Here is a 25,711-nt window from a genome sequence, read left to right as displayed (position 1 = left end):
CTGTGTTGCCCCAGCTCTATGATGGTGTGTGATGTCAAGCTGCACAGACAAGGCAAGACCTGATACGGGCAAACTCGCAAAGAACGAGAGCCCACCCTGTCTGGCAGCCTGTGGACATCGCACCCAAGCTGCCGTAGCTTCAAGGTTGTTAGGTGGCTCTGGGTGTCTGGGTGCCTACCTGCCAGCCTAGGTACATGCGAGCTTGTCCTTGCAGCAGTAGCTCCTGCCAGGATCCCTGCTGTCACGACCCACAATCCCTGGGCTACCTACGTACCAAGCCTTGAAGGTTTCCACCAGAGCTCCCTCGCGGGACAATTTACACAGCAACCCAAACCATCCAGGTCGGGACTGGCTGCATCTTCAGGTTGCCATTTTTTGAACGGCATTCCGACGACAATCAATCACTCTTGGGCATCCTCACACATCCACATATCATAAGCCAGTATACCTCACCAAGCACTACCTAGGTAGTGAATTACCAGCGGTCCTGGCCTTGTGCCTCAGGGTTGCCCAAGACCTGTCGGCGTTTGATGGGTCGCAGGGACCCAGGAGAGCTGCTTGCCAGAGCTTCCCTCTGGAACCGCCACCACCAGCAGCAAGGTGAGCCTGTCCTAGACACGCACCCCTACCCCGCCATCTCCATACCCCACCACCAACACGCAGTCCAAATGGGATCAATGTCAACGACGAACAAGACTGCACAAAGCACAGGCTGCTCTTCCCAAGCATCATCATTCATTTCCACCACTCTTGGTCATACTTGCAATACCCTCTCCTTGTTCCACCCTGAAAAGCCCCGCCACCACCGCTGCTGCTGCCACCAGCACCATCACCACCACCCACAACACATGTGCCGTCATTCCTCCCACGCCCCCACAAGCAGGCAAACCTAGCCCACTTCAGCCTTGTGAGCTCTGCCAGGGCCGCTCTGCGGGTGCCTCATTGCCTCATTGTTGACATCCGCATCTTCCCCTTGCGTCAATCTGCCTCATCCGATACCACGCTGCCAGCCCACATGCTAAAATCGAAGCCATCCGAGCAGAGCTGCCCTCAGCCCAGGGCTCGCACAAGAACCGTGACTCTGTGAGGCTCCAGGCTTACTGAGCTCGCATGCCAGCAAGCCAAATCCAGATGGACCGAGCTTCGAATTCCCCAGTTGGATCGAGAGAACGTGCTGTCTCCTCCGAGCCCTGCTCAACCCGACCGAACCCATTCGACGACGACGACGGATCCTCGGCCCGCAAGCGACGCCGCACCTCTCTCAACGGTGCCTCGCGCAGCCGGTCCCTCGAGTCCGATAAGTCCTCCCACAATAGTTCAGCCCGCCTTGTAGAGGACGACATACAAGGTCAGTCGGTGGACCGGGATATCAAAATGACGATGGATTCTTCGCCTGCGAGGCCTCAAACACCCGAGCACCAGCAGCAACAAACACAGCCCGTATCAGAGTCCAAGCCAACCAAGATCACTCTGAACTTGAAGAATAGGAAGCACGCGCCGCGATCAACACCCTCGTCACCTACATCCTTGAAGGACGCCGACGCAGAGCTCGATACGATTTACGAGAATGGCATTCGGGCTAGCGTGGAGGATGCTGACCTGGGTTCCTCAAACGCTCTGCCACCCTTCGCTACGGCGGACTCTTCATCCTTGGACGCCGACGATAACGACGAACCCCTTATAGAAAGCGTGGACGACAACGACGCCTCGCAGCTAGCAGAACTCCAGGATATTGAGCTCCAGCTCGCAGACCCTGTACATGAATTCCCGGCCCGTCAAGACGAATCTCTGCCAGATGCTCTCCAGAACTTATGTGGCGCAATATCGACCTATCGAGAGGCGGCCCCAAAGCTCTCCAGGTGGATCGAAGAATACCTGACTTGGGCACAGGAGTGCGCTCCCTATATCCTCTTCCAAAATTATGAGCAGCATCGTGATTTCTGGAGAGAACTTCCGCGACTGATATGGGAGAACACTTCCATAGGAAGGGGTGCTCCTGCACGAGGGTCCCAGCTCTCGCGTTTGGTTTTTGAATTGCACAAGTCTTTCACGAAGTTGACAGCTTTGTTCATCGATCTCGACCATCTGATGCTTCAATCCGTCGAAGCTGGGGAGAATATCTACCAAGAACTCACCTCGCCGCTCTACATAATGTTCCTCAACCAGTACTTGATGGAATATGGGGGTCAGACAGGCAATTTGAACTGTATTGACGCTGATCCTCTAGGAGTTGAGTACATGAGTGGACTGATCGATACCTTTCGGTTATTTCCTGTCTACGGCTCTCATACACCAAACTGCTCGCCTTTCCACCTGGGCCAACTCATGGCTTCTCTTGTGCCCCGAATTCCGAGACTGATTGACAACTTGCACCTGGTTGGGCAATTGGCCGCGTTTTTGATTCGCGACATCAGCGAGCGACTGCAGCTATCTCAGCCCGCCCAAGAGCCTGAAGAAGGCGTGACTTTCCTGGAACAGGGCTACCAACTCTCTGAGGCCATGTCACAGGCCCTCGAAGCTTGTATTGAGAAGAGCGTCAATCAGATTCAAGCAGACGTGGCTGAAAACTCGATGTTCGTCCTCACGAATCTCCGCCGCCTGTGTCTGCGTGCGGAGTGCGGGCACGCAGCGACCGCGATAATGGAGCATCAGCGCAAACACCCCGATATCCCTCGAGCTTTCTCAATCGACGTTATGGTTGACGAATGGCGTCTCAAGACTCTGACAAAGTTCATCATGTCCAGCCAAATGCAACTCAGGCTTCTGGCTGCACAGATGATGTGCCAAGATCTGGTGCGCATCTTCAAGGAACATTCAGGGCACAGCATCGAACCCTCCCAACAGCCGCTTCTGTGTCATGTTTCGAACACCTTGTTACAATCAGGCGTCGTTACATACATCTTGGGCCCAACGTGTCATCCAGAGGTAACGACTGCGAGCGGTAACATCATTGGATTTCTGTTTGCGTCGCATACTTTTACTGAAGACCACCTGGACTTCATGTGGCAGACAATGACGACGTGCCAGATCTCCGGCGTATCAGAGAGCTTGTCTGGGATGTTCATCCATATCGTCCATCTCTTTACGGCGGCCGACCTGCTCGCTTTCTGCCGCAAAATGCAGACCGTCCCGATCGAGGCTTTCAGCCCAACAATCAAAGAACTCTGTGTTGCCATTATCAACCAGCTCTGTCAAAAGCACGATGCTGTACAGGAGCTTCTTCCCTACTCCTTGATGTTCCGGCTGTTGAGGGAGTCGTCTGCTCTCGGGCCGCCGTTCTATCAGGTTGTCCACAGGTGGGCCGCACAGACTATTGCTCAGCTCCTTAAGTTCGGGCCGTCCTATGAGGATAAAGCGTTGCTCTACCAGGAGTGCTTGAGAGACATTGCCCAAAAGACGCCATTCACACTGGGTAGTATACACTGTCTTGCCTTTTTGTGTCGACCGATCGCTAGGGAGCTACAGCTGCTCACTTCACAACACGACTTGCCAAAACTCCTCATCGACGAGTTTGAGCATGCAGTCTCTACCAGACAAGATTCTGGGAAATTGCACGTGCTTAGTGGTTTGGAGAACAAGCCTCGCCTGGATATGCTCACCAACATCATCAACCACCAGCCAGAAGCCATTCGGGGAGAGCTTGGGTCGACATTGTGGGAACTTTTGGTCGGAAAGCACGCAGCATCTCAGGAAGATCGCAACTGCGGCTGGCAAAGTCTCAATTCTGCACTGGGAGGTCGTCACGACAACCCGTTCCTGGAGACCTGTTTCGATGTGTACCTGCCCACACTGGCGCCAGAGTTGTTTTGCGAAGGTAGCCTGGATTTTGCTCTTCAGAAGATCAGTCGGCTCGTAGATGACAAGGACAGTGTTGTTCTCGACGACGATGATTCACGGGAGCACCTGGCTATCGAACATCTGTGGAAGATCGCTCTCACTGCACCCACCGACACGATCGAGCAGCCGGCGATAAGGGCGCTTGTCAAAGGTGTTTACATTGACAGCCGCTGTATCCAGCACTTTTCGAGCCACCGAGCACGAAAAGTTCACCTTGCTTTGGTCAACCGGTGCTTGGAGCAATTATCCTTGGCGGCGAAACGCTTGACAGCGGCCGGAGATGAAATTGATGCGATGGACGTCACGTCCAATGGGAGCGAGTTACAAGATCAGAGACTCCTCTTCAGCCGCTCTCTCCAAATCCTCCGAGCTTTCAACGAGCATTACCATGCAGCTTCGCAGTTCTCCACCCCAGACATGCGATCGCTGGTGTTGCCCAAGAACATTGATGTTCAAGGGGCATCGGCTGAGCTGAAATTCCAGTCGTTCGATGGGGACAGGCAGACCGAGGTGAAGCCCTTGCCGATAGGCAAAGCGAATACGGCTGGATCTTTGCTGGCCAGTATTCGTGATGCAACCGGCTTTGACAATTATCGTCTGTACTACAAGGGACAAGCCCTCACGCCGTCGGAGCAGGACATTTGCAGATCTCTGGACGAGCTTCAAATTTGTGAAGGACTCATTCTCGTCAAACGTGAGTCAGACACCATCGACCAGCCCCTCCAGGTAAGGCCCGGAGCTTCTGCCGTGGAGATAGAGATCCTGAGGCACTTCGAAGAGCTGTGGCATTTCCTGGGATTGGAGGAGACACTGGCGACTGAGGTAAGGTGATCGCTTGCCCTTTCTGAAATTTGCTGCATCTAATAGATATTGCAGGTATATGCTTTTCTCAACACGCTACCCGTGGACGACCGTATACTTGCAAGCCTTGACCAGGAGACACCCAATTACCAACAAGTTTTCCCCGTCGCCCAACCATTGAAATCTCTGTATGCGGTCTACGCAATTCAAGAGTACCTCAGCATACAGTTCTCTCTGGCGAAGTCCAACAATGAACATGGATCTTACAACAATGCGTTGGCACGAGCCCTGAGGTTGGTAGTTTGGGCGATCTCCGACCCCGACGTAGCCGATCAAAACTCCAGTGAAGAATTGAGAATCAGGCTTGCGTCGAAACTTGTGGAGCAGCTTCTCTCTATTCTGAAAGGTGTGTTGGCCCGAGTGTGTTCCATTGTTTCTTAGCTAACTGGTATAGATCCTCTGCGGGCTCCATCCGTGCCTGAGTGCCTCGACATTACATTATTGGAGAGACTGGTCGATATCATGTCTTTTTGCATGACCGCACATCCAACGACGTCTTGCACGAGCCTGCTCACGGTCACTTTCCAAGCCATTTTGGACACATGTTCCTTGAGAGTAGAGCTCTGGGCTGAGTTGTGCTCTCGGGCTGACGTCAAATCCGTCGTGAAGAAACTACTTCTTGATGACCCTAGAGGTACCTTGAGAAAGTCGACCGCGCTGGCAATTGGCGAGAAGACAGTTCACCTTCTGAGGTATGGCCCTTCCGTCCATAAATTGCGATTAGCGAAGCTGACCCTCTTGTGTTTAGCCCCTCAGCTGCTGCTGAACCAGTATTTCGGGACTACTTCTGGACTCTTTTGATTGATCTGATACCATATGGTCTCAAGCAGCCCGCGACGTGTTTGGAGCTCTTCCAGCTTGCAGTTGCTCTGTTCAAGTCAATGAAGGAGGCAAAGTCAAATGTGCTTAACTTGCCCAGAACAATCCAATTCTTGAGCCGACTGCTTTTGGACTATAAGCCCCAGGAGGTTGGCAGCCCCGACCCCGTGAATTCAGATCGCTTATTTGCTGACATATTACTGTACAGGATATCATACAGCCTGGCGCTGTGGATTTGGCAGCTCAGGGCCTTGTAGGCCTGCTGCATTTCATCTTGTGCGACATTCATGAGCATATTGATGTGGAGATGCTACCTCCCAGGTAAGGCCTTGTTGGAACGGGTGTCGTCTCAACTTTAAAAACTGTCCCCAGACCAGACACTGACTGTCCCTGCTCTAGCTTCGTGACACAATTGTTCTGGCATCATCTGTTCCCGCGCCGCTGGTCAAGTTCCAACCCTCTTTGGCAGGGCGATGTGATCTTCAATGAGTCCAGCCGGTGCCAACTCATTGATATCATTCTGAGAGTCTCGGCAAGAAGTCCAGGACAGATCCACCAGCTCATAGAGGACCTCAAGTCACTGGTTTCATGCTCAACTAATGATGAAATTGAAGATGGTCTGATTCGCCCTACAGCACGCTCCGTCTCCCACACTTCTGAAGCTAACTATTTCCTTCAGGCCTTCCGTATCAATACGATCTTCCGATCAACAACTTCGAGAGATTCAAGGCTATCAGATCCCACTGTGGCTATGCAGGCCTGAGAAACTTGTCCAACACTTGCTACTTGAATTCTCTTTGCACACAGTTGTTCATGAACATTGATTTCCGAAAGTTCATGCTCAGCGCTGCAGTTGGTGGTGGAGATAAGACTCAGTCTCTGCTTTACCACACACAACGCATGTTTGGTCAACTCCAAAGCAGCCATCGCCGATTCGTAGACCCTGAGGCTTTTGTGGCCAGCATCAAGACCTATGACGACGATCTGATCAACATTCACAATCAAATGGATGTTGAGGAATTCTTCAATCTACTCAATGACAGGTGGGAAGGCCAATTGCGTTCTGAGGAGGCAATACAACGATTTCGATCTTTCTACGGCGGACAACTAGTAACACAAACCAAGTCGAAAGAGTGCGAACACCTCTCGGAGGTGATGGAGCCATTCTCTGCTATTCAATGCGACATCAAAGGCAAGAAGGACTTGTTGGAGAGTCTTGACGCATATGTTGATGGGGAGCACATGGAAGGGGGTAAGGCCAGAAACAATTAGCCCAGGGCTTTTCCGTTGAACTCAATGAGCTGATTACTCTTGGCAGACAACAAGTACAACTGCACCACTTGCGGTCGACATGTCGATGCGGTTAGGCGGTATGCTTGTCTCCTTTCCCCGTCCCCATTCTTCACTAAAACTTTGCTAACAAAAGTTTAGGTCATGCCTGAAGGAAGTTCCCGACTCCCTGATCTTCCATCTGAAGCGCTTCGATTTCAACCTGAGGACTCTGGCACGCAACAAGATAAATGACTACTTCGCGTTCCCAGATCGCATTGACATGCGGCCATACACGATCGAGCACCTCGGCAATCCAGCAGCAGGCTCCTCCGAGGACTGGTTTGAGCTGGTTGGTGTTCTTGTCCACGCTGGCACGGCAGAGTCCGGACATTATTACAGCTTCATCCGAGAGCGGCCGACATCCCGTGCAAACCAGGACTGGTTCGAATTCAACGATGACACCGTGACGCCCTGGAACCCCTTGAAAATGGAGGCTTCTTGCTATGGTGGTACGGAGCCTTCCTGGGATGCTGGCGGCGTTACATATGAGAAGAACTACTGTGCCTACATGCTATTCTACGAACGCTCTTCGGCCCTGCAGAAAAAGAATCATGAGCTACAGCAGTCATTGTCGTCGAGCCCGGTTCAAGCCTCCATGCCTGCGATACTCACAAACGCTATCAGAGAGGACAATTTACGGCTGATACAGAGGCACTGCCTGTTTGATCCCCACCACATCCGGCTCGTGGACGGTGCCATAGAGCACATGATTGGATTGAACGGGGGAGCTTGTTCCGAGTTCCACGAGGCCGAGACCTCAGCGGTCGAGATGGCGCTTGGTCACCTCGATCAAGTTGCTGCCAGGGCGAAGGATATCCCCGATGCTCAGAGATTAGTGCAACGATTGAAAGAGATGGCTGCTTCTTGTGCACATTGCGCTTTTGTCGTCTACGAATACTTCAGCGATCGGCACGAGTCTTTTAGGAGCCTGGTACAGCGAAACGCGGAGCCAGAGGTCCGGCAATCCGTATCAGATCTGCTCATGATAGCTCTGCAATCCATCAAGGCAGCATTTCCAGGAAATTACTACGCTCATACAACATCTCCTATCAGACTGGACAACTTCGAAGACAACGTTGTCTCTGGAGTGTGCGCCATGTTCGAGACATTATGGGACAATTTCCACACCCACCTTAGGTCATGGTTCGAGGTTTTCCATCTTATGGCCAGATTCGTAGCCCTTGGCAAAGAGGAGCTTCTGGCTTTCACGGGTTACAACTTCCTGTACAAGACGATACTTATTATCGTGGCGGAAAATCTGTCACACCAGGAATTGGATCAGCAGTTCGCCAGGCTGAGCAACACCTTGGCTAGAAGACAGAATAGGCCACCCTCGTTTTCGAGCATCATGGATTTGCTAAGTATCATATTTGCGTCAGTCACTGTGGACAACCCAGTCAGCACTCACGCCGTGCGCGAGGATAGATACCTCAAGGATCCTGAGTCACCACTCCGGCTGATCGTGTCTGAAGTAACTCAGATGGAACAGAAATGGGATGGGGGCTGCAGCATATTCCTGGACAAGCTCATCTACATCAACCAGAACCCAGAGGCCACAGACGCCATCTTTTCGAACCTTCTGAAGCGGGACTGGTCACTTGAGGAGGACATTCTGGAGACCTTAATGATTAATACCCAGGTCCAGCAGTCTTTTCTCGTTCATGCTCCGTATCTTCGGGTGGCGGCGCTGTACTGTCATCTCAGCCGTGAGCCGGCGAATATCGACAGGCTCATTGAGCACATAGCCAGAAACAGCAACATTTTGGCGAACAGTGAGCCCAAGGCGGTATTGGGCTTCTTCACCAACAATGCAGTGATCGATGGCAATCGAGAGAATTCTGGCGAGACTAAGCAAGCGATCCACATGCAGTGTCTTGAATACCTGCCACTTTGGATGCCCGGTCTACTGGCACACTACGACCACAATATCAGCAATGAGGTCAAGCAAGTGCTACATGAGAAGGTCTTTCGACATGGTCCGGATCCGACTTTTGAAGAGAAGCATGGGGGCCAAGAACGAGCTGAGGCGGTCGTGCGCAGTGCGAGGCGCGTCGGAACAGAGTGTCTGCATTACGTTCATGAAAATTACATCAAGCGTGGTACCTCGGTCCCGGCACAGACTGTCGTGGTGCTACAGGGCGTATTTGAGCAGTGTGGCGGCTTTTTCGGTGCCGTTGACGAGGCGGCTGGTGAAAGCCTGAAGTTCTTCAGAGAACGCCAAGGTACGTTTACAATAACCACAAGTCGAAACCACCTAATATCTGGCGGACCGGTCTATATGATGCTATTGGTACTGACCGTTTCTTATTTTAGTCATCCTGGATAGCCTTCGAAGACTGAGCGTCGACGACCTGGAGGACGACGGTTCTGGTATGTCTGACAGCGACTCTTCCCTTCTCAGCTTACCCGTGCCTTCTTTCCCTCCACAGTACCGAGAGCTGACGCTTCCACCTTTTCAAGATTGGGAGAACTCTGTGGCATCGTCCGACCAGATGGACAGCCTTGGAGACGATGACATCAGGGATGTGGACTCCTAGGACCCCTAGTGGTGTGTGGCTGTCTTTGAGATATACTGTGACCAGCAAGCTACGATCACAGAGACGTTGAGAGATCAAGGGTTCTTGAGGCAGTCACGTTCGTGTGTATCTGCTTGTGATAGGTGTTTACATCATTTGCGATTAGGAGGCCAGAACGGAGCTTGGCCAAGCAGGAATAGGTTGTTTTTCCAACCACGTGCCGCGAGCGACGATAGACGAAACGGCCTACCCTCACATCAGGAGTTCAGGTCAAATGTTTAAGGGATTGGCATAGCTTAATGGCGTGCTGGCGTCAGGGATACAGGGCCAAATAGGTGGCCGGGCATGATGACACACATCAATGGTCCATGCGGACTGGAATTATTGGTATTCATGAAATTTTGACGACCGAAGGAGTTCGATGGGTGTGTACAAGTGACTCGATCGACCTCAGTGATGGAAGTTTGTGGGTATGGGCAGCAGTTGGAGCAAGGTCCAGGCCTCGAGACCTGAAGGAAGCGCAGAGCAGAGGCCCACAAGGGAAGAAGACTCGCAGCGCTTCTTCTTGCCCACGAGGTGTGTACTGAATCAAACTGCCGACTTCTTAGGGCACAGGAAAAGTCTATGCATGCAGTGCCTAAAATGTCTGAAGTGGGTGCGTGGTTTGAGACGCGAGCCAGCCCTCCGCGGGCACGGACATTGCCCGACGACGACATCGCCGATATATTTGCAAGCCGCAGCGCACAGACTCTGATTTATCGTCTCCGGATTCACCAGCTCCGGCGTATCGAGAATAAAATTCTGGCCAGGCGCGAAGGCGTAGAGCAGAATCTCAGGGGGGGTTTCTCTGTGACGGCCCATTCGGGGAGGTTGTTGCTATATTTGGGACTGGAGACCAGTGGGGATTTGAGAGCGATGGGCGCTTAATTCTTTCTACGATGGTCTTTTGGTGGCGATTTAGATATTCGCGGTGAGCAAAGTTGCTCGCGAGCAAGGAGCTCTGGACATGTTACGAGAGTTGGTAACATTGAGCCAGGAATAGGACGATCAGATGGAGGATCATGGCTGGAAACAGCTATTTCACAATGCCAGTGGTCATGCTACGAGAATATAATTAGGATATACGGTCACCCAGCCAATGTTTGGACGAAGTCCCGGGGAGGGTCGCAGGGTTGAAAGCGTTCCCGGTTCCTGACAATGACAACGACCACGGAGGTTGGGCCAGGACTGTCATGTATGAAACCAAACCCAGCTCGAGCATTGGTCTACTCCGACTTGTCATGACTGGCAGGTTGCTCCTAAGTTAACGATGACAGACACGGTGCCTTGGCCCGATATTTCTGGCCCCGTCGGCCGCGGGCCGCTCTTGAGGCCGGATGACCTATGCTCGCGAAGTTGTATGTCACCTTAGGCTCGGACCTGTGACGGTTGTAATTCGCCAGCCAGTCCCTTCTCTCAACTTTTGACTTCAGTTCCTTGCAGATCTTGGATGTATGGGAGCCATGGCCGCATCCGACACAGAGAATCAGCACATCCACACAACATTGAGATGCTGATCTCGCAGACCATCGGCGTTGTCCGTGCTCGGCGTGCTTCACTTCCGTGGCAACTGTCCGTCGGTTCGTCCTTGTCGTGGTTCTAAAGATGGAAATGAAAGAATCGCCTCCGAGTGGATATATGAGTTGTTCAATCCCGTCTAGCCCGGGCGGTTAGCCCTCAGGAGATTGTTATTTGCTCAATTGGTACAGCACCGAGGGGCGAGGGGGTAGTTGAGAGAGATATGAGAGCGAGGTATAAGCGGTGTCGTTGAGGACGTTGGGGACGGGCTCTAAAAATAAAGATATGTCGACACCCAGTCAACAAGGGCACGTCCCCCCGCTCGTCACTGTGCTCCTCCACTTCTAGCTTGATGATTGGCTGCTCCAACAGTCGGCTGCCCGAAAATAGCCTGTAAGCGCCGTGCTAGAGCTGCAAGTCATCAAAAGTGCCGTCTTGACTCTCTGCCTCGCGAGTTCTCTTCCACTTTCTTCACGTCACCCGTTGGCCATGGAGACGGCATTTTGACTATGCAAGCCAGGCCTGACCAAGTCACATTGCTACATATCCAAATCAGTACCGTGCCAACTCTGATTACCCCGCGTTATATGGGCCTCGGCCGCCCCTCCTCACGATATCCCCCCCCTTCGAACTGCATCTATGTCCAGGTCTGTTGTACATTGTATAATGTATTCCAGCCTATAGAGAACGCAAACAAGAAACCGGGAAAGATCCACATCCGTCACCTTGCCTCTAGATATCTAGTAATTATCTCATCACATTGTCACGCTGCACCCGGGCCCCTATACACCGCACATGGGGCCTAAAAAAAGAAACATGTCCATCACTCGACTCCGGTAGGTTGGACCACGGACCTGCCATTGCTTGTTCTTTTGCCCGAAGCTATCAAGGTGTGTTTCGAGATCTGCTGTTTCAGGTTTGTGTGTCTGCCGACAGCCTACCCGTCTGCATGTCAGCATGTTTCGAAACTAGATCTACATATATCTGGAGATGCCTCCCCATGGTGGATAGTGCACACGATCAACAGCTTCACTCTCAAGCCACATCTGCTTTAGACATAGTAGATATTTCTTTGTGATTAAATCACTCGCACTCTCATTCTCTGCTTACTTGTTTGTTTGTTTCTTCCTTGCATGTCAAGGTATACACGGGTCTTGCTGGGCAAGCCTCAGTCCAGTCCTCAGCGGCGTCTCTCTTCTCAGTCCATCGATACGATACCTAGTTGCCCTCATAAAAGGGAACACACCTGCCGCCCATCCTTTGCCTCCTGGTCCATCTTCAGATATCATGGATCTCAAGAGCCTTAGAATTTCCTCGCCCCTTGAGGCGGGCACCTCCATCCTCGACGCACATCATCTGCCGTCCTGCTACAACCCAGTATTCGAGTACACGTCCAAAAGACTCGCCAGGAAGGGGCTACATATAACCCTAGTTGTCACACGGAGAGAAACTCAGACCGTGGACGACAGTCATGCGGCGACGACATTGGATGACCCGGTGGTCACCATGACGCCGCCACAGACTCCTGATGTCGTGCCCCGGACGCCGGGGTTCTCCACCTTCAAGTCGCTGGTGCGGTCAAAGACACAACACCACTCGGCCAATACCGAGGAGCCAGACTTCAAGATTCCAAAACGGAGCAAGACAATTGCTGCGCTGCCAAAGAAGCCCTCGCTGGCATCGCTGCTATGGCCAATGTCGCCGAGTACCCCGATCACTCCCAGAACGCCTGCGACACCTAGAACTCCTGCCACTCCCAGAACACCCGCAACCCCAGCCTCCACGATGACGGCTTCCTCCACCACTACATATTCAACTGGTGGTTCACCGGAGACTCTGGACCCCGATTTCCAGCTCATCCATACTGCATCTCTGACCACGCGGGCAGAGAGAGTCGTCAAGACCACTCTGGAACGCGCCACTCGCAAATTTCACCTGAGCACTCCACTTGTCGCTCATGATCCATCTGCTCATAAGATTCCTTCAGATGTCATCCATCGCTCCATTCTCCAGAATGAGCTTCTATTTTCATCTGAAGGCCTAACCGTACTGTCACTGGACCACCTGTACACGTTCAAGAGCGCACTGGCACGCTACGCCTCCTCGATGCATGAGCCTGGAAGCGATTTCCGATTAGAAGATGCCGTGGATGAGTTACGGCGGTACGTCTTGTCGTCATCTGGCGGGCGCCGACGATTGCTGAAGAGCAGGCTGGTCAGATCCTATGAGTGGCTGGGCCCTGTTAGCGACGCAGCCTTGGATGGTGTGATGAAGATGTATTGCCGGGCATATGGCGGTGTCACCAAAGAAACCGGGATTGAGAACGATTTGGTCATACATCAAGGGGACCCAACCAGAACAATCCCACCTACGCCGCCTCCCAAGCCCGACGCGAGGTTTGGAATGGTTGTCCCCCATGCCATCCCATGTATTCCAAGCTTCGGCGAGATCTCGTCTTCGGCGAACCAGCCACTTTCGCCTCAGAACAGAGTCCCGGAGACCTCTTCCCCTGTGGTGGACGAGGACGTGACCGACCTTCCTGGGACACCAGTGGTGAAAGACAGCATACATATGCCCATTCACAAGTTGAATACCGGAGATAATGCAACAGAGGTTGACAACGATAAAACTCCCACGAAAGTCCAGGGCACGGAGGAGGTGCAGGACACCACAACAACAGAAACCCATATGGAGATTTTGGTACAGCGCCCCAAACCACAATACTCGCCGAGGGCCTCACCGAAAGCAGCGCTGCCCACACTAAAGCTGCAGACATCATTCCCATCGCTCCCGTCGAAACGGAAGGTGACACCAATGCCCGGTGCATTCCAGAAGAAGCCCCCCACAGCAGGACCATCGACGAGCGACGTGGAGGGCGACATCAAGATTGAGATCGCCGCCGATGACGACGGCGACATCACAGACTTCGAGGACGGCGACCTGACCGCCCGGCCCCCGCCGACGGCCACAAGCGCAACCTTCTGGGTCGGCGGGTCCATCGACGAGATGCTCAGCAACAAGCAGCGGGGGAGCACCGGCACCGGCTACTCCTGGCGCCACCACCGGAGGAGCTCGTCCTGGGGCCAGTCGCCGCAGCGCCTGGGGCCGGTGACGCCGAACGGGGCCGACGACCTCTCGCCCATCACGAGGGGCGAGTGGGGTTTCCTGATGGTCAGCGACCCGTTCAAGTTCAAGACTGCCGCCGTGGAGACTTGTTGAGCAGAGGTCTAAACCACTGGGCAGGACTCAGGGGGAAAGGGGGGGAAGGGGGGGAGTAAATGATGTATATGTAAATTAGACTTCTTGTATTACTGAAACTGCGGAGCGTTCAGGGACGCAAGGCGGTGCATGACGTTATGAATTCTCTCAGATAAAGATACCACCATCACTGGATTAGATACTTGCATGGCATATGGTCGGAGTTTCGAATGATATATTCCTTCTCAAAAGTCTCAGCTGGTGCACTGACTGGCACGTCACATTTGTGCATAAGCTCTAACTAGTGTCTTGTGTTTGTGCAGTGATCTGTCCTCCAGATAGATTAAGCTCCCTACGATTGCGACAGTAGGTCAAGTTCTGTCACGGCCTTATATTAACCAATAGCCTCAGATATACATGCTCTTAGCCAAAAGGAATCACAGAGGTTAGACAGCTTGTGATTTGTGAATGTTTTTTTTCATTAGATGCAGCCGCAACCTAGCCGCAACCTTATTCCTGATACCAGCAGTGCTGTTATAGGACAGGATCATTCTTGGAGTGCCCTCTTAAATATGTAGGCATCCGAACTTGACTTTATGGTTTAAGTATTATGACCTAACCGACCCCAAACACCCAATAAATATAAACGTAGAAGGGTATCCCGTCCAGTCTTGCTTTTCTTTTGACGCTGGACCAACTTCCCACCACCATATGCCACAACTGCATTCGCTTACAGGTTGGCGAAGATAGCAGCACCTCCGAGCAGGGCTCCCATGCCGACGGCGGCCGTCTTCATGGGCGCAGGGTTGCTCGAGCTGGAGCCCGAGGCCGACGAGTCGGAGTCGCTCGAGGAGCTGCTGGTCTTGGTGGAGGAGCTGGAAGAGCTGGTCACGGTCTTGATGCCGCTGGCGCCGGCGCTGCCCGTGGCGCGGCCGGTGGCCGTGGCAGCGGCACCCGAGGCACCGGTGGCGGCGGCGCCGGTTGCGGAGGCCACGAGGGACGAAGCCTGTCCCAACAGCGATGATGCCGCCGCGCCGCCGGCGCCGGTTGCGGAAGCGAGCTCGGACGTCACGTCGCCGACGACGCTGCCGGCCAGCGAGGTCGCGTCGCCCACGAGGGAGCCGACGGCGGAGGGTGCGCCACCCAGGGCGCTGGTGACTTGGCTTACGATGGAGTTGAGGTCGCCTGAGGCCGTCTCGAGAGCGCCGCTTGGGTCGACGGCTGACTCAACACCTGAGAGTGCGGCGCCGAGGTCTTGGGCCTATGGTGATCCTGTTAGTTCCCTGGTCCTTGGTGTGGCCTGTCTGGTGGTTGCGGGTATTCAGGGGCTTACCGAGACAGCGGCAGCGAGGCCGAGGAGGATCATGGAGGAACGCATCTTGAGGGTTGAGATGTGTGGAACTGATTAATGAGGATTGTCGAGTTGAGAGGGATGAGTTCGAAGACAAGTTGGGAGTCAGTTGGATTGAAAAGTGTCACAATAAATAAAGCTCAGCAACTGGTTCTATGTTGAGAATCTGAGGTCGCCCCATGCCGCCTTCTACTTATAAACAGTAACATTATCCCTTCCTCTCCACAATTAATCATGTATCAAGGGTTGCACGGTGACAGGCAGGACAACACACCGACGGGGCAAAATCAAGGCAACGATCCTTGTTACCGTGCGCTTTCAGTGAGTTGGCCAGCTCGTATCATCTGCTGAGGCTCTGGCATGTTGGCACTGGCTTACAGCTGAACAAGTCGAAAACTTGTAGTCTCGCGGCTGAGCATGTCCGTATTGAAGAGAAGTGACACATCGGCTCCAGTTCTGCACGTCTAAGGCTGAATCATGTCAGCGATTTGCAGCTAACTCTATCGATTCCCATCGAAAATCCTCGAGGCTTTGAGGACTTTCAACATCTCGTGCCCTCCTTACGAGCAGCGCCCACTGGGCTTTTGCCTAAGACGTTGCGTCATCATGGAGTTGTTGGCCTCTCATGACTCTGGTCAGCCCAGTCCAGCCCGTGATGGTGCTTTCGTATTGAGTGGCTGAGCAAGGGCCCTGACTGCCGAAATGGGGCCTTCCGCCCTACGCCCCTTTACCCGAGATGTGGAGCCCGGGACGATCGAAATCTTCTAGGTGTCCGGGGCTACTGGGCCAGACTGGTTGGCAAAGCCTACGGGGTCGTCTTCGCGATGTGAACAGACACTTTGCACACAACATTAGGAGACCCGCTGTCGAGATAAGCCTTAAGGGGATGTCTTGGAAGGCAGGAAGGTTGTAAATCATGCCGGCCCCAACACTTCCTGAGCATTTCGGTTCCCCAGGGGTTTGCTGCAGGGGGCCTACGGGGCACTGCGATCCTGAAACCGGGGAGCCCTGCAAGGCCAAGCCTGCGATTTAGCTGGCACCGGAGGCTCTGGGGCGATACTCCTGAAGCAATCATGTGAATGCTTTCATGGAGCTCTCCCTCACTGGTTCAGTGACATTCCTTGTTTAATTGCCGTAACAATTTCGTTGGCTTCGTCCGCACTTTTGGTCTCAAAGTCGTATCGCTTGGACTCGCCATCGCGGAGAATAACGAACTGATCTGCTGTCAGTGCATGATCCTGGTTCCTGTAGCGGTCCACCAACTCACCTTGAACTGCGACGGATGTCTCCTGGACAAGTTGCAGCCCACAACATTGCTGAAATGGACTGTCGTCGTCTTGCTGCTGCTGTCTGCCAGCGGCTTGCCACCTGAGGATGGCGTGACGTGCACATATTCGCCTTCGATGGCAAAAAGCCTCTCATTCAGCCCCGCGAAGCGCATCGTCTGCTTGCGATAGACGACATAGCGGCGGAAATTGTTATTCCTGCTGAGTTCCTCCTGGGCGAGCGCCTCTTTGGCGAGAGGGTGGGGAACTGCTTTCGTCTTTGAGCTCTTCTTACCGCCAACGCCCAACTCGGAGAACAACAAGCGGCCCCCCGGTGAGTGACTGACAGGAGATTGACTCAATGTGGGATCGCCGAAGCGACGTCTGTGCAGCTCCAAGTCTTGCATCGTTCCAATTGCCGACACAGGCCGATCCAAAAGGGCAATGGCGCCGGAATTGGGTATCTTAAGAATATGGAAGTTCTTGTCTAGGTTGCGCTTTCGGCACACCAGCTCAAGCACCTCTTCGATATACATATCCGTCGTCACATCGAGGGTGACCATCTGACCAGGGGGTGCGTCCGGGGTCATTATATGAATGCGCAGGAATTTGTGCTGTCCCCTCTGTGTATTGCTCGTTGACACCTGCGGTCGTGGGGCATCAAGCATATTGGCGTCGGGGCGGTACGTAGTGGTCAGTACTGGGTTGAGTCGACCAGTTGCCGGTCTGGCTGATGCCGCCGCCAGCACGGATGTACTGGGTTGAGGAGTGCTTTGTAACATGTCTTCCTGACTTGTATCGTCGGCAACAGACTCCTCTGTGAACTGTGGAGTCAGAGCCTTATTCGATTCGAATTCATCTGCAGTGGCCTGCACAAGAGCGAAGTCATCGTGAATCTTGGTGTTTGACCGGCCCCTACCGAATCTAGGCATGACTGCTGTAGGTCGCGTTCCTTCATTCTTGTTGTTGGCCGCCGTGGCAAAAGAGATGACTGGCTTCGTGCGATCGAAGGGGGGAAAGTCATCGTCCACCTCACCACCTTCTTCCACCATCTTCAGTGTCCACCAGTTCACGTTGAGCTTATCGTTTGGGAGTGGTGGTTCGAGCGATTCATCGTTGTACCGCCAGAGAGCGAGACCAATGAGATCTGCCACGTTGACAGGGCGGTCGCCGGCATTGTCCTCACGCACGTTTCTTCGTATCAAGACTTCATATGGCTTGGATGGGTTCTTCGAGAAGGGAGCGTAGATGCGTATCATAAGCGGGCTCGCCTCGCCCTTGCCAGAAAGCGTGGCAAAGCTCTCGAAGGGGGCAGCAGGTTTCGTCTTCTTGACATTTAGAGCCTCGGATATCAGACTCCTGGGCTGAATCATGCTGATAGGCCTGATGGTGCTCGTCGGTCTCCTTGGGGGTAGGACACCACCTACAATTTGTGGGGGAGGTGGCATTGATTTTCGAATTGTTGACTGCCTCTTGAAGTCGCGGGGCGGAGTACCGACAAGTTGGCGCGACGGTGACATGTTCGCAAGCTGTTTCTCAATATCGCCGGCAAGAATTGATGCTGATTCAAGACTCTCGTTGAAGGCAGACGACATGTCTGAAGCATCCGAGTCTTCTTCTTCCTCTTCGAGAAGGTCGCTCTCTTGCCTCTTGACGCCTAGCCCCAGCGCTGGCTCCGACCTGTTGAGATTTGTCTGGATCCTGACCGTCTTGGCAGCAGCCCTGGCGGCATCCCTCTGCTTCTGGTACCCAGAAACGTCTAGCTCATTGTCCGATGAGACTTCACTGCTTGTAACAGTGTCTCGCCTTGCCCTTTCTTTGACCGTCTCCAGCGCAGACTGCGATCCTCTGCGAGGGGGAGGACGAGGAGAGCTGGCCGAGGTCGCTTGACGCAGGCTGGACGATTGTATCGGAGAGGAGCCGGAGCGATGCCGTACGGGCATTTTGGCAAATTTTATCTGCTGAGCTGCTCGTTGTTCCGACTCATCATCACTCTCGTCACTCAAGTCGCTGCTATCCTCCTCTTCCATCTGCTCTCGGCGGCGCCTTCGCTTCGTCGCAATTCCTGGACCCATAGTGTCATTACCACCGGCCGTTAGCATCCCGCCTTCTTCGGGCTCATCCTCAAGGTTGACCCCAACATGACGGGGTGCCTGGAAGTATTCGGATGCGACAGCAGTAGGGATCGGAGGCGAGTGCGTTCGCTTGATCAAGGAGGGGTTGGTCCGCCATCCCGCGGCTTTAAAGGGGGCCGAGTTTAGAAAGTTCTCGTTCAGAGTGATGAGTCGTTCTCCTACTCCGTCGGCTACTTCAGTGAGGTAACTGGCACGCAGCTGGTACGAGACCAGGCTGAAGAAAATCAAAGGATTAGTTCTCTTTCTCTTGCCGTTTCCAACTTCTTGGGCAAGGGGTACTCACTCTTCCACCTGAATGACGGACATTGTGAAGTTGGCCCAGCATGGACGTGGCCTCCTTGCCTATGGATCAATCGACTGATCAGTTAGCAGTCAGAAGTCCCAAATGTCAGTCATGGGTGCCCTAATGATTGCCATGGGCCAGCCACAACAAGTCGGCCTGATGCGGTGGACGTCGGAAGTGGGACAAGCGATGGTGAAGCTCCGATAAGTAAGATAGGCACTGTGGCGCGGGAGTGCATGTGCTGTGACGCTAGTGATCCCGGTCCTGCCTTGGCGGGATCGGCTGCAGTAGCGCATGTACCGTCACGCTGTGCGTCAGTGTGTAATCCACATACCCAGGTACCTTTAGGGTGCATCTTTCTGAAGACGGACGTCCATACAATCCAGCATCAACTGGTCTATTACCGACCTTCAAGCGCTGTTCAAACTGGATCATAAGGAGGGGAGTGATAATTACGAGATGAGGGTCATGAACAGAGTTCTCAATATCTTTATCCACAGTACTACGTCAACATGTATCCTGGTAAAAACCCCAGCCGCGGGCTCTTGAGTTTGCCTTGTGGAGGGACATCACGGCACTTGGATAGTAGCTTGAGACCTACGGCAAAAGAGTTTCAATACCTATGCAACCAGGATATCATACCGAAATGATCCCTCCCTCCGTTCGTGAAACACTGCAATACTGCGATTTACTCATACAAAGCAAGAAACACCACACTCGCCCGAACCCTAGAGACGCTTTCCGTCCCGCATTCGTGACAAAATAGCAAGCTCGCCAGCAAGGTCATTAGGGAAGCCACCACCTCCCAGCATGTACAGACCAGCCTCCCTCATTCCCATCTGAGTGACATGGCCAGCAGATTACCTTGGTGCCTGGCCCTCGACAAACTCAAGCGCGTCTTCCGTGTCGTAGCAGCCGATACCGCTCGACTTGTTGCGGAAGGTTACACCATAACACTTGTCGGCCACGTTGACAATCTCAGGTCGGAAGGTCGTGCAGATAAACTGTGTACCGGCCTCCTTTGACAGCGTCTGCAGCAGCTCGGCCACTGCTGTTCGGTACTGGGCGTCGAGGTTGGCGTCGACCTCGTCAAAAATGACAAAGGGGCTACTCTCAGTGCGCTGGAGTGCGAAAATCAGGCAAAGGGCACACAGACCTGAGGGCGGGTGGATTCATGAGTTAGCAGATATATTCGAATGCGCGTGAGAGGATCTGTTATTATTGACGCATTGCAGGGTAAGACTCACTCTTTTGCCCACCGCTGAGTTGTTGGATCTTCTGCTGCTCGTCCATCTTCGAGTTGAAGGACACTTTGATGCCAACTCCCGTGTAGTTCTCGACACTACCTCCATCTTGTTCATCCGAGTCTTCGGGTTCTCCCCGACGCTTATCGGCTTTTCGCTCGATGACCAAGCCGCCGCGTCCAGCAGGAACGAGCCGCTCAAAAATCTCCGCAAATTCTTTCGAGACTTGCTTGAAGGTCCGTTGGACAGCCTCGTCCTTGCGCTCGTCAAGATGCGCAATTAGCTCCTCAATGGATGCTTGAGAGGCGTCAAGTTCTTCTCGCCTCTTCAGCAACTGCTCTTGTTGCGTAGTGAAGCTGTTGTATTGCTCAAAGGCTTTCTTGTTGACATGCTTGTACTTCTTGAGCTTCTCGTTGACGTTCTTCAGCCGCTTCGTGATCTGGTTCGGAAAGATTAGTTTCTAGATGGCGTCTACAGGCACACAAGAAAGACATTACTGACCTCATTTGACTTGAGCTTGATGTACTTTGTGAAAGCCTCGTCCGGCAGCACACCCAAGTCTCGTATGCTCTTGGCCATCTCTTCGATCTGACCAGTGAGGATATGTTTCTTCTGTGCGCTCTTCTCTATCCTCTTTTGATGCCTCTCGATCTGACGGGCAAGCTCCTGGAGCTCCTGCTGCTTCACGTCGATTGACGACTCGATACCCGAGATTTGAGAGCCCAATTCCTCTGCTTGACCTTCATTCTGCTGTATTTTCTTCTCGATTGAGATAGTGGACTTCTGTATCTTCTTCAGTTCTTTTTGTGCATCTGAGTAGCTGCTGCCACCGTCGGCGGCAGTTGAGTTTTCGAAGGCCAAGCCGCTCAGTTGGTCTTCCTTGAGACGCAAGTTTTGACGCAGATCCGTCTCCAATATCTGCTTTCGCGTGCCAACTTCTCTGCGGGCTCTAGCGGCCACATTCCATTCTCTCTGCAGCTGTTGAACCTGCTGGGTAAGTTCTTCCACAGCTTGTTCCTCATCGCTAGACAGGGCCTTCTTGAAGTCAGAAGCTAATTCCGCCTCCATTGCTTCGAGATTGGCACCAAAATCGTGCATGTTCTTGTCGACTTGGTCTCTCCTATTTATCGCTGCATCGAGGTGCTCCCGTTCGCGTTCGAGTTGGCTGAGCTTGCTCCTCAGCTCAATCTTGAGGGGATCAAGTCCGCCATCAGCTCTCCGCAATTGCGACTCTCTCTTCTGCAGCTCGCCCAAAGCACGGGTGATCTCCTGGTCTTTTTGTTCGATCTGTCTCCGAGTCTCCGATGATTGTGACAGAATCTCCTCGTGTTTGTCACGCCACTGGTTCACTGCGGCGACAGCTTCCAGCCGGGATTTGCGCGTGTCGATGAATCCACCCGAGATGACACCCCTCTTGTTGATGATGTCTCCATCGGATGTAATGGCGTCCACATTGTGGCTCCTGGCATACTGCCCACCAACCTGCAAGTTGTTGGTGACAACAGTCTTGCCAAACACCTGCTGGAAGGCGTCTTCATACTCCTGGTCGTAGTTGATCTTGTTGATCAGCGGGACAATGTCGCTCGCGCGTGGCATATTGATACGCCTTGGCTTCAATTGGGCTAGAGGCATGAAAGTGATGCGACCTCCGTGTCTCTTAAATAGCTCCGTTGCAAGCATACTTGCGGTTCTTTCATTATCAACAACATAATGGAAGAGGCTCGTTCCGGCGGTCTGCTCGACAGCAATGCGATACGCCTCTGGGACTTCCATCAGCTCTGCGAGCGTTCCGTAGGCACCTGGAATGTCCTTCTCCCGTCTGAGTTGGCGCAAAGTAGCCAGACCTTTGGCCGTGGCATGGTCCATGGCATAGGAGAGTTCGCGTTCCGCTCGGTCCCTTTCTTCGCGTACTTTGGTCAGAACAGTGTCGAGCTTGTCGTCTTCGCGGCGCAGCCTCTTCCTCTCTTCGTTGAGATTGTCAAGGCTTTCTTGCGCTTGCGCGACCTCGTCGATCATAGACTGCCTGCCGCCACCCCAATTCTCAAGTTGACCACGAAGGTCTGCAACAGATCGCTCCAGTCCATCGATAGATTCAGTCACGTTCTTGACTTCTTCCTCAGCATCGATGAGGTTGGCCTTTTGCTTCGAAATGGTCAGATTGAGGTCGTTGATCTCCTTCCGCAAGTAGTCGTCTCTCTCAGCACGGTTTTTGAACTGTGAGCTCCGGGTCTGCTTGTTCAACAGGCGCATTCTCCGATTTTCGGCGTGATCCAGTGTTTGCTTCACTTCAGCCTCAGCCTTCTTGCGTTTCTCAAACTCAGGAATGAGCTTCTTAAGCTCTGTCTCCTTAGCTTTGATTTCTTTCCTGACGGCGTCCAATTCGGCGTCGTGTTGATGCTTCGCCATGTCTCGGGATGACTGACTGTCAGCCAGGTTTTTCACCTTGAGCTCGGCCTTGGCGCGCAATTTGGCTACTTCACGGCGATCCTCTTCGAGTTGACGCCTGTCGATTTTGAGTAGATTCTGCTGCTGCTGCAGGGAGCTGAGATTAGACTCCATCCCTGTGATAGCCTTTTCGCCTTTTGAGAAAGCCACACGCTGCTCTGTGTCATTCTCGCCGCCATCCTTTATGGCTGATCCCAACTCCTCGAGAGCTTCCTCGAAGTGAGTCTGCTGTTGGTAATAGTACGCATACTCGAGGCACCGCCGCTCTCTATCACTGTTCTGGAAACCTCGAAGCTCTTCCTTCTCCTCCTCCAGCTCACTCAAACGCTCCTTGATATATGCAAGGAGCTCGTCGATCTTTTCTCTCTTGTTGTTTGTTTCATTCATGATCTTCAGGGATTCGGCGCGCTTGTCTTCGTACAAATGGGTACCGGCGACTTCCTTGAGTAGGTTCAGACGCTCCTTTTCCTTCATGTTCGTCAAAGCCGTCACACGCCCCTGAGGCACAACGTAGAAGGGGTTCGACCTGGAAAATCCGGCGGTGTCGAGCAGCTGCAGGACTTCCTTCTTGGCCCAGACTTTCTTGTCCACAGAGTATTCATCCTTCTTGTGACCAATCGTCCGGCGTATCGCGACATCGTCCTTGTCAATGGTCTGGAATCGGCGATCCTCGTTGTCGAATATGATCTCGACGTAGGCGGTGGCGACAGCGGATCCGGAGCCCTCGTGTAGTAGGGCCGCGCGCTCCTCTCGGCTGAGGTTGGAGTAGGCATCGCTCAGGACGAATCGGATGGCAGCGAAGAAGTTGCTCTTGCCGGAGCCATTTCGTCCGACGACGACATTCGTGCCCGGAGAGAACGGCTCGATGATAGTCTGGTCCTTGTAGCTATGTTGAAAGAATCAGCATGCGATCGCATAGACACGTTTGTATAAAGTGGCGCGCAACCTCTTGAAGCCCTGGATGATGATCTGTTTGATGTACATCTTGCCGGCCGACACCACAGAGCGGAGCAGCTGTTAGGTCCCAAGGTTGACGCGGTCGCCTAGTCTGGCACCATGAGTGCAGTATCGCGTGTGGATAAAAAGAGGACAGTCGTCGTTGTGGACACGGCAAAAATTCGTTGATTGTCAGTTGCTTGAATGCTGGACTGGGCGGCGACGCGACGCGGTTGGGGGCGGGGATCCCTCAGTCGCGCCTGTGAGGCTGATTACCTAAGCACCCGTGTCCATGGACTTTCGGTCCCCAGAGACCCAGACTACGGGAGGTACAGTGTGTATCAATCGAGTCTTTCTGCTTGATAGGCACGCAGGAGACACCGACACCGTATGGCACGAGCGCGAGCCTTGCTTGGCTGCAGAATCATGTCCAGAACCTCGATTGGTTCACGCTATGCTAACCAGTGCTCCAAACATTGTTATCGACCTCTGCACGCTCTGATCACGGGCGACTCCGGGGCTACAGGGATGCTGAGCGTGTCCAAGCTCAAACCAAAAAGGGCGTGTACTCTTGCGAGAAGCGCAATTGATGCGAGGTTCTCGCAGGACAAGACCCGATCAGTACTTACAGACTGGTAACAATAGCAAACGGCCTCCCGATAGATTCGTGGGGGCTCAAACAAGACCTAGGGGGTAAACATTCTATCATAGCTCAAGAATGAGTGACACATAATATGCTACATTGCCGAAGCAAGCCTTGCAGATGCTCGTATGTGGAGGCGTGGCGGTGGGGGGCGACAGTTTAGATGTCGAGTGCGGCAAAGTGTCGATGAGGCAAGCGATGGTGATTTTCGGCTACAGGGGTCTAGTCTACTGCACTGTTCGTAGTAACGTCCATGACCCACCACCCATCTGAGATCGCAAGTCCCGATGAACATGGGAATGCCGTTTCATATCCTGGGTTCCGACCCGTCTGTCCGAGGTTGCCGACGCGACACCTTACGGCGCAGGGCGGGAGGCTTCTACGTGGCAAGGACTCGCCTCAAATGAGCCTTGATTGAACAGCTACTGCAGCCTTGGGGTCGGAGCTCAAGATCAACGCCCTACTAGGTGCATATGGGTTGAGATGCCCATGCATGAGGCTCCAGAGACGGTGTGGGTTGGGGGAGCAAGGATCCTGCTTCACCACGAAAAAGTTTCCGACGAGGGCCCGGGTCTGACTCGGAGCTGCCTGGGTATGCTGAGGCACACCACACACCAGAAGTCGTGGACGCCTCGGAGAGCTATGAAAAACCCGGTATAGTGCGCAGAAGGGAGCTACATGCCTTCTTCAGTGATAGCGCTGCTCGATCAGGAAGAAACACCCGTCTATCTTCATGTTTGGCCACACCCTGGAGCAGGCAGGGGGTGGGGGGGGGGGTGATGAGACGATGAGACGAATATCTTGTCCGCGGCTGATGGGGGATTTACGGCTTTGGACAACTTGGCAGACAACGGGACAGGATGCAGTTGATGATTGAGACACTCCGTCTCCTAAACGTTATCATGCGCAGGCCCTCGGCTGCAGGCGCATGCTAGCTACCTATGTGCATGTGGGCGCATATGTGTGTGCGCGTGTGTGTGTGTGTGTATTCACGTTCAACGGAAAGAATGGTGCGGGAGCGCGACGAACAATGCGGCAGTAAGAAGGCAGATGGGCAACGGACGAATAGCAGTGAAGAGAAGTCTGCCGAGTCGAGAACATATGAGCTGGGGGAGAAGCGTGGGAAATAAGGTTGGGTACGTCGCTGGTCGACGATGAGAGGGTCGGCGCATCTGGTAGCGGGCTGCAGCAGCGTTTGGTTGATGGATGATGAGATCAAAAGACGGAGAGAGAGGGACGTACCCAGGATGCCATCCCAGGCAAAGGCCAAGAAAAATCTGGTAGCCCAG

The 25,711-nt window shown here is 53.4% G+C and overlaps 5 protein-coding genes across 5 annotated transcripts; 2 read left to right on the top strand and 3 right to left on the bottom strand.

Annotated features, from left to right (window-relative positions):
• Positions 1-1,131: 1,131 nt before the first annotated feature.
• Positions 1,132-9,386, top strand: J7T55_009240 (uncharacterized protein; the record flags this gene model as incomplete). The annotated part of the gene is made up of 12 exons (XM_053142186.1): positions 1,132-1,348; positions 1,448-4,659; positions 4,714-5,044; positions 5,093-5,390; positions 5,447-5,666; positions 5,726-5,838; positions 5,917-6,134; positions 6,197-6,769; positions 6,836-6,887; positions 6,949-9,071; positions 9,163-9,219; positions 9,310-9,386. The coding sequence occupies 12 exons, from the start codon at positions 1,132-1,134 to the stop codon at positions 9,384-9,386; spliced, it is 7,491 nt and encodes a 2,496-aa protein (XP_052995081.1).
• Positions 9,387-12,209: 2,823 nt separating this feature from the next.
• J7T55_009239 (uncharacterized protein) lies at positions 12,210-14,141 on the top strand (the record flags this gene model as incomplete). The annotated part of the gene is made up of 1 exon (XM_053142184.1): positions 12,210-14,141. One exon carries the CDS (start codon positions 12,210-12,212, stop codon positions 14,139-14,141), a length of 1,932 nt encoding a protein of 643 aa, XP_052995080.1.
• A 709-nt stretch (positions 14,142-14,850) lies between these two features.
• On the bottom strand, positions 14,851-15,498 carry J7T55_009238 (uncharacterized protein; the record flags this gene model as incomplete). The annotated part of the gene is made up of 2 exons (XM_053142183.1): positions 14,851-15,381; positions 15,454-15,498. 2 exons carry the CDS (start codon positions 15,496-15,498, stop codon positions 14,851-14,853), a joined length of 576 nt encoding a protein of 191 aa, XP_052995079.1.
• Positions 15,499-16,571: 1,073 nt separating this feature from the next.
• Positions 16,572-19,177, bottom strand: J7T55_009237 (uncharacterized protein; the record flags this gene model as incomplete). The annotated part of the gene is made up of 3 exons (XM_053142182.1): positions 16,572-16,685; positions 16,739-19,085; positions 19,155-19,177. The coding sequence occupies 3 exons, from the start codon at positions 19,175-19,177 to the stop codon at positions 16,572-16,574; spliced, it is 2,484 nt and encodes an 827-aa protein (XP_052995078.1).
• An 837-nt stretch (positions 19,178-20,014) lies between these two features.
• Positions 20,015-23,827, bottom strand: J7T55_009236 (uncharacterized protein; the record flags this gene model as incomplete). The annotated part of the gene is made up of 5 exons (XM_053142181.1): positions 20,015-20,310; positions 20,402-20,837; positions 20,900-22,020; positions 22,081-23,729; positions 23,790-23,827. The coding sequence occupies 5 exons, from the start codon at positions 23,825-23,827 to the stop codon at positions 20,015-20,017; spliced, it is 3,540 nt and encodes a 1,179-aa protein (XP_052995077.1).
• Positions 23,828-25,711: the final 1,884 nt, after the last annotated feature.

This window comes from Diaporthe amygdali (assembly GCF_026229845.1).
Source record: "Diaporthe amygdali strain CAA958 chromosome Unknown NODE_10_length_1141467_cov_65_626103, whole genome shotgun sequence".
In the NCBI taxonomy this organism is placed as follows: domain Eukaryota; kingdom Fungi; phylum Ascomycota; class Sordariomycetes; order Diaporthales; family Diaporthaceae; genus Diaporthe; species Diaporthe amygdali.
The sequence above is the reverse complement of the archived record's forward strand: the minus strand, read 5'-3'. Positions and strand labels throughout refer to the sequence as shown.